Consider the following 12961-nt stretch of genomic DNA (forward strand, 5'->3'; position numbering starts at 1 on the left):
GAAAATTTTTTTAGTCTATAATAGCTATAGAGCTATAAGCGCTATATACATATATAAATTGATTTCGCTAAGGATTCGATAAGTTGGGAGTGATTTTTTTCCTGTATAGAAGGATTATTTTACAATAAGTAAGTAGTTATACAATTGACATCAAGTTATGTACATGATATCGAGAGTGATAGTAGCATATTCCATCATTTCAAAAATATCATAATGTAATAAGATCTGTCTGTCTAATGAAGTGAGGGCTTAACTTGTTTAAGTAATGTGGTACGAAGAGCTCTAGAAGTGACAAACTCAATAATGATCACGATCAATTGATACATGTGATTGGAGAACCCACAATAGATTCTCAGGGTAGAAATGTTGAATTAAGATGATGAAGTTAATGGAAAGGTTTATTCTCTTTTAGAAGTCAAAAAGAACGACTAACATAAGGACAACATTTAATTTAATCATTGCCAAGATTGTGCCAATGGGCAGTGAGTTATATACAGCTTATATTGCCACGAGAAGGAAAAGCGATAAGTCCCTCTATCCTTCCTTCCCTGTATATGCTAATGATCGGGATGGTTGGAATATTTATTTTTTGGATGGATGAAGGTGTACAACTGAGCGGTCTAAAAGAGAGAAAAGGAGATTGGACAACAATTAAAATAAAGTGAAAGGTTAGTAACAAAAATTTTTTTTAATGCAAAACTGTGGACAGATTGAAATAATTATAAACTGACTACAACCTGGATTATAATTGAGCTAAAATTTATAGTGAAATCAGCAATTAGGGATAGTTTGTCCCTTATTATATAAGTTATATAAGTAGACGTCAAAAAATACAGATGGCTAACGGTAACGGTACCGTTAAGTTAACGGTAGAGGGTTACCCTGAAGCGTAATATAGAGGGTCTGATATCGAATGAAGTACATTTAAGCAGACAATGGTATACAATCATTAATGCGAGCTACTTTTAAGGAGTTACAGAAGAAGCAGTTAAGGTTGTCGTTGCCACTAAATCTACGCTTATAAGTCTTATAAAACCGAAGATTTTGTTTTTCGAACGTCTGATCAGTTAAATTTTCATCTAAAAATAAAACGAAGGGAGCTTCTTTCTTTAATTTAGCTAACAATTTTGGATTGGCTATTACAAAAGCTATTACTAGTTTTTATGCTAGAAATACTGTTAAATCATTTAGAAGATGGCCTGGCAGTATAGTAATCCGGTGAGTTCTTCTTGAACGTCAGCAAATTCAATCAGTAGGTGTTGCGATGGAGCAGAATCAGTCTAACTATATATCTATATACTCTTAGATTAGGAGTATATAAACCTGAGTTTATGTGTTGATCAGTGGAGGCATTGTATAAATAATATTTATGTTATTGGTCTTGGTGTTATTAATTCGCTTAGATAGGTCGAAGTTTGTCGTGAAGATATAGGATATAGAAATATGTATATTTACAGATGTTTGAAGATATTGATTATTTAAAATTATTCGGGATTTGGGTTATACATATGTTAAGCGAACCTATCTAACCTCTTGGTTAATTTATTTGCGATTATCTAAAAATGAGTTAAGGATTTTCATTTGGCTTTAGTGGAATCAAATGAGATCTGCAGTCTTGAAATAAAGGGTATAGTAGAATTAGATTGGAAAACATTCTACATGGATATTACATTAATAATAATAAGTTAGGTGAAACCCCTCTGTCAATCAAATTTTTAATCAATTTTGGGTTGCAAGCTTTATGAAACCTTAATAGGGTTTTAACGTTGTTGAAAAAAGAAAAAGCAAGACGCCTCGAAAATTGTCTTGTATTAAAAACGAAATTTAGAAACATTCTATAAAATTTTTACTCAAATCGGTTGATATAACAAACATAAACAGCCTTAATTCAATAGAATGTTCCCATATATCATCGACCTTTTTTTTTTGCAGTAGTTGGAAAGCATCGAAAGCCACAGTGTGAGACTTGAACCTACCAAAACTACCTCTTTGGAATGAATGGAGAAAATTTCCACAGCATTGTAGAAACTTCATTCCAGTAATCATGGGAGAAACATGGGAGCAGTCAGGCTTAATAGCAAGGGCATAATTTAGAGAAATTTGCATGATACGGAAAAGGGTGGAGTTATAAGCGCGGGGGTGAGATTAACGGTAAACTTTGTGACCAGGCTCACGAAAGCCACGGTTATAAAGGAGGATTTCGGTCCCACCCATTAAAATAATGGGACAAGCGCAAGTATCATAATTTCCTCAATCAAATATGTTGCCTAGTCGCCACTAACGCTGATTTAACCACTGCTCGAGTGGCAAGTCTACATCTTTTTCAACCTGCTTAGCAATCAATGTATGTACGGTATATACGATAAGACCTCAAATAATTGAAAATTAGTCAAATACAAGACATCTAAGCCGTAGTTTCTTAAACAAGTTTTCGTCAAACATTTATTTCTTTCATTTAACTACGAGTATATTTGCATAATTTTAATAATTTTTTGCTATATATGTTAGTGTAGCCAAAAACATGGTTAGATTTTTTTTTTCTTTTGTGAGGAGAAGGTGGAATGTTTTATGCACCGTCAAACTAACGGTCGTCAGAATGGTGTGCCTGACGCCCTAATATATTAATATGTAGTGTATGGACTAAAACACTCAATCTTTGGAAAAACTTAATTTCCAGCGGAATCGTTTTAGCATTACATGTGTTAGCATTTTAAAACTTTTCCCTCTCGGAACCGCTTTTTAATTACATCGGATAGGGTAGGTTAGGTCTGTTAGGTTGACTATTTAAGTCTTGCTATTTTGATTTACGATCTGCATCCAGACCTTAAGTTTGGGCCTGTACTTCATTTATTTTTATCGTTGCTAGATAGCGAATATAAATTTAGGTTAGGTTCAGAAGGCAGAAATACCACCACTCGGAGGCATGTATCGCACAATGTGATTCCCTCAAAAATTTTGCCAGGAGAGGCGAGTTGGTAACCTTTGTTATCCTTATTAAACCATTTGCTTTTCCAGAGAAAGTTGAGGAGATCCAATAAGTTAGATAATTAATTAATATTCGTCAAAAACTATATAGGTCGTGTGCGACTTTGAGTAAATTGAGATAAAGTGAATTGAAATTTATTATTAATTGCATTTATTTATTATTTTTCTGTTAAAAGTTTTCAAATTTATTTATTTATGGTAATACCTAATTTTTACCTAATTTACCCTACTCGAAACTCTGGTAAATGCCAACATTCACTGCCATATCGACATAATTTATTATTTCCCCTAATTTACCATCAATTTGCTCGTACTCGCACACGGCCTTACATTACAACAATAAAAATAATGGCAATTGCAGCGTAAAATATATGAAGAATTTTAAATTAAAAACGATAAATTTGCTTCACAGTGTACTTTTGATATTTAGTTACATTCATACTTGCAAATTACGCACACATACATACATTGTACATCACATATAGCGGTTGAAGGTAGGCCGCAGTAGTGAAGAAAAAGAAATAAATTTCAATTAACAAAAAAAAAAATAATTAAAATAAATGTTTTATTTATAATTAATAACAATAGTGAGTTATTTTGTTAAAAATAATTATTGTGAATTTTGTGTTCCAATTTCTCGCTTTGTCTCTTCTGCAGTAACAATTGCATTTTTTTTTAATTTGAATTTTTCTCATCGAAGCTTTTTTGCAGACGATAAGGTAAAGCACTTGCAGGCAGCGGACATCGTAGAAGCAGCGCTGCTTCCATGCAGTTCGTATCATTGTTCACTTCACATGCGACGAGCGACAATGATTTGCAAGTTTTCATTCTCTTGCCTGTGCTTGCATTTTACTCTGCCGCCTCTGGTCTGCACTACCACACACATGAGTGTTTACTGATTCCCGCATGCATGCCTTTGAGTGGCTGCTCTCTTAGTTTCACAGATGGGAATGCAAAATCAAAAACACAAAATAAAAAAATACGCAACTGCATTGGAACTCTTTCTGCTCAATAATATGCATGCATGAGCTTTGCACTGTATTTGTTGAGTTTGGTCGTTTGGTTTGGTTTGGTTTGGTGTTTGGTTCATTGCGCTTGCTTGAGAACAGTGAAGTTCATTTGCGCGGTGTTTTTGTTTTTGTTGCTGTTGTATTGTGTTGTGTTGTGTTGTTATTTTTGTTGCAATTATTTAACACTGACTAACACATTATCAACGCAAGGCATAGCGAGAAATTGCAATGATATTGCAGCGCAGTAAGCAGCGCGCATTTCAGAATGAATTGAAGCGTCGACAGAGAACATGCACAATCCGAAAAAGAAGAAGAAGAAGAGAAGAAGAAAAAAGTGAAAGAAACTGAAAGAATGAAATGAATTTTATAGTATGTGATGTATGCGCGGCAGGCAATGGCATGGAGTGCATAAACCGAAAAATACACTACGCATTCATATGCGAATGAACGTTCGTTGCGGTTGTGCTGTGTTGTGGGTTCAACGCCGTCTTCGGTCTTCGATTGCCTTTTCGTACGTATCGCCGTATCGCCGTATCGCCTTTTCTTTGGCTCGCGAATTTTTTGTTTTGTGTTTAACTGTAATTTTTGTTTTTTTTTTTTGGAACACATTAAAAATATTAAAATATTTTATTTAAAATTAAAATCTTTTTTTTTTGTTTTTTGTCTTATGTTATGTGATGCCAGTGACACGACACAGAAGTTTTTATAAGTGCGCGACTACGTCCGTCGGTCGTTAAGTGCGTTAAGTGCGTTAAGTGCGTTAATGCGTGTTGGATCGCACATCCGCCGCAGCCGCCGCCGCCACCGCCTGCTACACGTATAGCAGAAATGCAATTAACCGGAGAAGAAGAAACAGGCATAAAATTCCCACAAAAGATTTGTGTGTGATGTATGCAAAAATACCGCTACCTAATTTATTACTCGGCAGTTGAAATGGCCAAAATATGTTACTCTGTGTTCTGTGTATTGAAGTTTTTTTTGTTTTCAATTATTTGCATGCTGCGATTGGTTTTTTACGGCTTGAAATATGAAACAAAACACAAAATGAATACAAATTTATTTCGGTTTTTATTTTGTTTTGTGTTGCAATTCGTTGTTGTAATAAGACAACACCTGCCGTCCATAGTCCCTCGCATTCGAAAAGCATTCGAGAAAACACACAAACGACCTTTAGCGACCTCTCCAACTCTCCACCACCGCCATTACGCTCAATGGTCTTCATTGCAACTTCACACACGTACACACACACACACACATGTACGTTTTGCAAAGCGTTTTGTCCGATCACTGCGTTCCCTCTCTGTATTCGCATTGCTTTCAAAAGCAATGCACTCCCCACTTGCCATGCAAATGTGTGTGTGCCTACGTGTGTGTGTGTGCGTGTGTGTACAAACATACATTTTAGAATTTAGAGCGAATGTCCGTGTAATAAAAAAAACACATTCCTAGCTTTGAGTTGTGCACGCTACTCTCTGCATAATGAATACTAAGTGCAACTAATAAGTGATTATTTAATAGAAACCTTTGTATATATAATAAAGTAATAAGAAAAAAAGTGTAAATTATGTGATCTAATGAGAAAGTATATTTTATATCGAATAATACAAAATTTCATACCATATAATGTATAATACAGTAATCATCCCTATAACACAGTACCCTTATAACACGTTTTCATATTACGCGATTTCAATTCCTCATATAACGCGGGGATTTATACAGTTCATTATTAGCTTCGAGTATCTTTGCACGTGTGTTTACGGGTATACGGGAATATCCCTATAACGCGGAACCAATCTATCGCCTTATATGGGGGATTACTGTACTTTAAATTCGAATAGATCTTAGATTTGCTGGAATTAGAATTTCTGAAATTAAATAAAGTTAAAGAATTCATAAACAAAGTCATTTCTTGAATAATTTAAAATAAAACCTGAAGAAAGACCAATTAATTTTTGAAATTAATTCTTCAAAAATTGCCATTGGAGCAACTAAATTTGATAACCAAATATTTAATATTAATGTCAGAGTCCAAATTTGTTTGATTGAAGTATCTGAGACTTCACAATCATCACAATTATTGTGTATATTTATAAAGATTTTAGAAGAAAAGAAATAGTCAGAAAGTATTTTTTTCATTTTTAACCGAGATACAGAATTTATTATAGTCCATTTTCATTATTTATTAAAATACAGAGTTTATTATGGTTACATATAAATATTTACCAAGATACATGGTGTATAGTAGTCTATTTACCCGACTTATTATGGTCCATTTTGAATATAAATCAAAATATAGATTTTTCTTTACTTACTCTTTAGAACTGATAATTTTTTGAATAACTGATTTAAAGACTCTTGTTAATATAATATTAAATGAGCAAATTTTAAACTATTTTTTAATAAATATAAAATCCTTTAGTTAGAATAAAATTTTTTTATATATCTTCGCGATTTCCTACTACTTATTCACAATACATTTAAATAAACTGAATAATTAAAATGAGGTTTAATGAAAATTAAAACTTTAAATAATTTATATAATTATTCATGCAATGTGTAAATTTGGCATATATACCAATAATGATCAAGAGGCTGGCACATATCCCTAGAATATATATATTCCATATATATCTTGTACAATGGTTTAGAAATTTTAATTGATGTATATTTTTTCATGTTAATTAAGGTAAGCTTAGTTTAAATAATAAAAAAAACGTATATAATATTATTTACTTTAAGAACAACTACTCAGTTATAATATTACTAATTGTCTAGCTTTATAACAAAGCTACTTAAAAAAATGTAGTACCAAACCTTTCAAAATATTTCGACAATCTAATTTATTTTTTAATTACTCTCCATTAAAAAACATTTTCTTTCCTATTTTTCGCTTCAACTGGTTAAAAAATGTTTTTGTATATCCTTTTATTCTACATAAATGATTTGTCAATTGTGCTCTAATGAAGTTGCTAACAGTTAGCATCTTTAGTCCTTCTGCTTTGTGAGTCTCCTTCGATCCACAGTAGGACGACCTGATCGACAATACCTTTTTATTGGAAAAAAAGGACGACAAAACATTTTTTTGTTAAAGAAATTTAAACTATAATTATTTCTAAGAAATCCTGAAATTTAAGAACAATTTTATTTTATAAGATTGTAATCTCGGATTGTTATTTACTTGACCTTTTCGAATATATTCTCAAAATTTCGTTAAATTACTTCAACATATGTATTATATTAGTAAAATATATTTCCAGAACTTCTTCTACATATCCATCTAACGTTGTCACTTCATCACACTCCCCAACTAGAAATTTTTTTAAATTTAAAATCGGATAATCAATTAAACAAGTTTAATGTGTAGATATGATCTTAAAATAACTCATCCTTAAGTCCTAGCATTTTGCCATTTTCAAAATATTTGCTGTATGTACTATACACATATGTAGATAAGTAGATTATGCTTCACACATTAGTTCCCGAGTATTGCAATGGATATAGGTTAAACGATTTCTGCAAGCATTGTTGTTATTTTTTATAGCACCCCTCCGTTACTGGGTCTCGGGAATATTGTTCTTTCATTTTAACACCACCTTTAAGCCTGTTCTTTCGACTTTAATAAAAGTTTTCGACTTCAGACACATCATCACCCAGTTCGCTTCATAATAATTATATATATTTATTATTATTATATATATATATTAAATGGAATCGATCACAACTGATGATAAATTATAAGTATATACAATAGTTTACAACTTAAACATTTAAAGCCTAGGGAAATAATACTATTTCTGGAAAAGCAGTTTAAGTTCCATAATATTATGTCATCGTATAAATAAATAATTAGATTTGATTTTAACGTCAATTAAGACGAAAGAATCTATTTTCTTAGTATAAACTATTTTTGTTAAATAGAAAAGTTTCCCAACAGCAGTAAATTGTAACAACAAAATTTTAAATATTAAATATTAATTTTAAATAAATAATTATAATAAAATTTAAAATCAAATCTTACCTCATTCGAGCTTGACTATAGTGTATAGTAAATCTTAACAACAGGTCACCTTTGCGTAAAAATTGATTTATTCAAATTGATTGATTTAATACAAATCTTTGGGTCAGATAGAGAAGAGGGATAGGTAAAATAATTATTTTAATCTAATGACAGTATAACATAAAACTTATATAAACTTATATAAGCTTATAAGATAGCTGGGATGTGTATTGAACACACTATTTTTTGTGCAAAAATGTAAACTGAAATCTATGATATAAATTTTCAATTAAATCTGCCTGAATATATACTTTGAGTACATAACCCCAACACTATTGCTATCTATGCGCTTATTCACACGAAACAGCTGTTTTCTACATAGAAAAAACCAATAGCTCCAATAACAATAACCAGATGGCAGAGGCTTTAAGCCCCTGTTTCAGATCCATATTATTAGTCATTCAGTTTATAATTATATATTTTTAAACAGGGTTTGAATTGCTTGCTGAAAATTAGCAAAAGCAACCATATTTTGACTAATGCATAAATATTAACCAGTCGATTTTTGTCAAACGACTAATTGCTAACGCATTGCATATGAAAATGAAATAAAAATATGCATTAGCAACAGCAAAAAACGTAAACTGGTTTCATTTTGATTGCTTGCTAATAGTCAATTTTACATTTTTGACTATTATGCATTTGGAATATATGCAACTTGCTTGCTTATGCGTTAGCTGCTTGTGTTTTGCTATTAGCAAATGTGTATGGATTTCTTTTTTTGTTTTTGTTTTAAGGGAATGTGTACGCATTATTTCTTTGTCAATTATGATGTGTGCGTACAATTTGTATGCAATTAATATTATTTTATCTGTAAATAGATTATGCCTAAATTTATGTTTTTTTTAATTATTAAATTTATGATATATATGATATATATGATATTAATTATTAATTATAATTAATATATATATATATTTAAATATATATATATGTGGGACGCAGATCTGGCAACGCCAGCACACGAGCATAAGGAAGTAAAAAAGAAGAAACAAACGTAGTGTGGCAGTGCAGAAAGAAGACGTGTGAAGTAATGACGTGTGTGCGGAAGAACAAACAGTTTTTTTTCATTTATATATATTTTTTTTGTAATTTAATTAATTAGTTTTGATTCTAATAAAAAGGAATCCTACATATATATATATATGTTTATATTTGTGGGAAAATTTTAAGTAATATGTAGAACATATTATATACAAAGTTGCCGTTATTCTAAAGTGTTTCATTTTAATCGGTGTATCATGGCTCCGCGACTTAATAAATTCGCAATTCTTCAACATTTTAATATAAATAGTGATAGCGATTTAGCAGTTTGTAAAATTTGCAAACATTCGTTGAAGAGGGACAGAATATTTAATTTAAGAACACATTTAAAAAATATGCACCAGTTAAATATAAATAAAAATGAAGATTCCAGCTCAAGTAGTAGTGCAATAGTTGTGAAAAAATCATTCCGAAAACAAACAATTAAAATCGAAATGAGCAAAAAAGAGTTATTTCGCTATTCCATTTAATGTCCTTAATTCGGAAAATATGAGAAAGATTATTGACCCTATTTGTCGTGGCTTAGAAGAAAAATTTAATAAAAAATTTGTATTGAAAAGCATCTCCAACGAGCTGTACGAAGAAGTCGAACTGCTAAATCGCTATCACTATTTATATTAAAATGTTGAAGAATTGCGAATTTATTAAGTCGCGGAGTCATGATACACCGATTAAAATGAAACACTTTAGAATAACGGCAACTTTGTATATAATATGTTCTACATATTACTTAAAATTTTCCCACAAATATAAACATATATATATAATTAATAATTAATATCATATATATCATATATATCATATATATCATAAATTTAATAATTAAAAAAAACATAAATTTAGGCATAATCTATTTACAGATAAAATAATATTAATTGCATACAAATTGTACGCACACACATTACTTACAATTTTGCACAACTATATTCAATGCACCAACAAAGAAATAATGCGTACACATTCCCTTAAAACAAAAACAAAAAGAAGAAATCCATATACATTTGCTAATAGCAAAACACAAGCAGCTAACGCATAAGCAAGCAAGTTGCATATATTCCAAATGCATAATAGTCAAAAATGTAAAATTGACTATTAGCAAGCAATCAAAATGAAACCAGTTTACGTTTTTTGCTGTTGCTAATGCATATTTTTATTTCATTTTCATATGCAATGCGTTAGCAATTATGCAAGCAATGCAATTAGCAACAGCAATTCAAACCCTGTTTTTAAAAATACAAATACATATACATATATGTACAGTTTATAGGCGAAACAAGCGCAACAACTACTATCATTTCCTAAGTAGTTCTTTCCAGACTTCAATGATCAATGACACTTCGTGGTACATAAAAAACACTAATACACTAACATAAAATATTTTTATGTTTATACAATACAAAACAGATAAAGTAAATAAAGATAAAATATCAGCAATACAACAATAAACAGATTAAGAAAACAAACTGTTCTTATTCGAGGAGGAGGCTATCAAAACACAGGGCGCTAGTAGTAGATATTCATTAATTTAGTGTTATTAAGTGACGTAGTAAAAAGTTTACAACAAAAAAAAAACAGAAAAAACGAGTTTTCCCTTTCTTTTTTAATATAATCAATGCGTGAATTATAATTCTCATGCGATATGAATAGAATTTAATATATAGATTATTAGAAGTATATCGTATAGATCATTAGTATTTTTAATATAAAACTGTTCTTTTTTTCCAAAATAGAAATTATCCATACTATAGTAATTATATAATTGATTAAAAAATTCCTTAACATTGAATCAAAATACATTCAGGATAAATACTTTGCTTTTGTGTTATTATTATAAATGAAAAATTTACTATTAATTAAACTAATTAATTTTATGATATTTTTTAATACAAAAAGTAGAGGAAAAAGGAAACATGTGCAAAAAATTTGAAAAAAAAAATCTATTTTGCACCACTATTACTTCCAAACCTATTTAAATATAAAGCCAAAGTCAACAAATTAGACGATATTTAATCAACTGAAATTTACTATATGAGTTTAGCTACTTGAATAAATCGTGGCTTTTAGACTGAACATTTTTTTTTTGTGGATTTCTGTTAATCACAAAAAACACTATCTTTTTTCTTGGACTAGAACATCAACTCCTATATTAACACTATTTTGTTAGAAAGCACCATATATATGGGATATACCCTTCAAGATATCGGAATAGAACGACGATTCTATACTTTGAAATGCAGGAGGAATTGAATTTTAAAACATTTTCGAATAATAGAATATAACAGTCATAATGAGATTTAATGATTAACCCTTAACAGGTCCGGAAACATTGTGAAAATGTAAACTAAATATTTCTAAATCAAGTAAAGAAAAAAAATATTTTTATTTTAGTAATAGCATAAATTACTTAAATTATATATTTTCTTTGCAAGTTTCGCAATAAAATCGTTTTTCTTGTCACCCCTCGCACAGTTCGTGTCGAGCATATCTTAGAGTCTTTTTTTGGTTCCACAGCAAATGATGTTTAGCTACCCGTCTAATCGCTGCAAATCTTGTAGAGTATTAGCGCGTCTTCGAGGTTTTTTCTATATATCCAAGTTATCTACTAAGTGCTGAGCAATTATTTGTTTTATTGATATTTATATGTAGTTAGGTAGTTATGTAGGTAGGTAGATAGGTGAAGTGAAAGGTTTATTGAATGCTTCGAAATTAGCAAATAAAGCTGTTTTGATTCCATCTTCCTACGAATAGTGGGTAGAAGAATGAGCATATAAGAACCAGCCCGACCCAGTGATAAATTTAAGTGTCGGGCGAATACTAACATAATGGTAAAAATATCACCGTGTATGCTAAAAAATAAAACACCCAATATCTTAAGATGGGTTCTTGACAAACCTGTACATAAACCCAACAGGTAGTCCAGTGATGTGAATTTGTTAATAAAACTTTTTTAGTAAATTAACTAAACTCCAGAAAAATGTACAAACATAAAAGTCAAATACGGCTTTCGGTCAGTTGGTTAGGGAGCGCTGACTCTAAGTTTAAAATTTTGCAGGGCTCGAGTTCGATTCCTAATACTTGCAACCTCAAAAAAACAAAAATAAATTATTTACAAATAGTTAAATACAAGAATTATTTCCAAGACCACAGATGATGGGTTTGTGGCGATACTCGAAACAGCTGTATGATTAGCCAAAAATTGAATTAATTAAAATAATATAAAACGAATTTTTGTTGTTGTAGTTCACTACTGTTCAAAAAACCTCTTTATCGTAATTTTATTTAATTTTTAATTATTTTTAAGCATTGTTTGCTTAACATAGAATTGTGACGTTCGCCAGCATTAAACTACACTGCACTCAAAAAATATGTCCTATCCACTTTCTATGCATTGTAGGCTGTGTGTAGTGTTGTTGCTTTTCTGCTCGTACTTTATTTAAAACAAAAACTATTCAAATGCAAAAACAAAAACAAACACAAATAGAAATTAAATAATTTTATGCTAGAAGAAGGAAGGAAGGAAGGAGACTGACTGACTGACTGACTGACTATATTGTGACAGTTGAGTGTAATTGCATATCTTTGTTTTTGCTGAGCGTGAATTTATAGTGTAGTTCAATGCAATTCATTTAGGCGCTGCAGAGAGAAGAGAAAGCTTGTGGAAGCCGAAACGAGCCGGCTGATATGCTCCTATGTAACCTTTGTAGGTAGTTCGTGGGCAGAGCGACAGATAAAGTAGAATTAGAACCGATGAATATTGTTGTTAGTGTTGGTTAGCGTTTTACTCAGTGTGAATTATAGTGGTTCAGTGTATAGTGCAATTTTTTTTAATTAGGAAAGGCAAGAAGAACAAGAATAGTATTGA

At 30.7% G+C, this 12961-nt stretch overlaps 1 protein-coding gene across 1 annotated transcript in view; it reads right to left on the reverse strand.

The window, feature by feature from the left end:
• The window catches only part of LOC119688244 (protein grindelwald-like), an 8574-nt gene extending 2303 nt beyond the window's left edge, over positions 1–6271 (reverse strand). Inside the window, exon 1 of the mRNA XM_038102923.1 lies at positions 6253–6271. Within this exon, the coding sequence (XP_037958851.1) occupies positions 6253–6271 (19 nt within the window). The remainder of the gene's footprint in view (positions 1–6252) is intronic.
• Between the last annotated feature and the right edge of the window lie 6690 nt (positions 6272–12961).

The sequence above is a fragment of the Teleopsis dalmanni genome, chromosome X (genome assembly GCF_002237135.1).
Source record: "Teleopsis dalmanni isolate 2A chromosome X, ASM223713v2, whole genome shotgun sequence".
Classification (NCBI taxonomy): domain Eukaryota; kingdom Metazoa; phylum Arthropoda; class Insecta; order Diptera; family Diopsidae; genus Teleopsis; species Teleopsis dalmanni.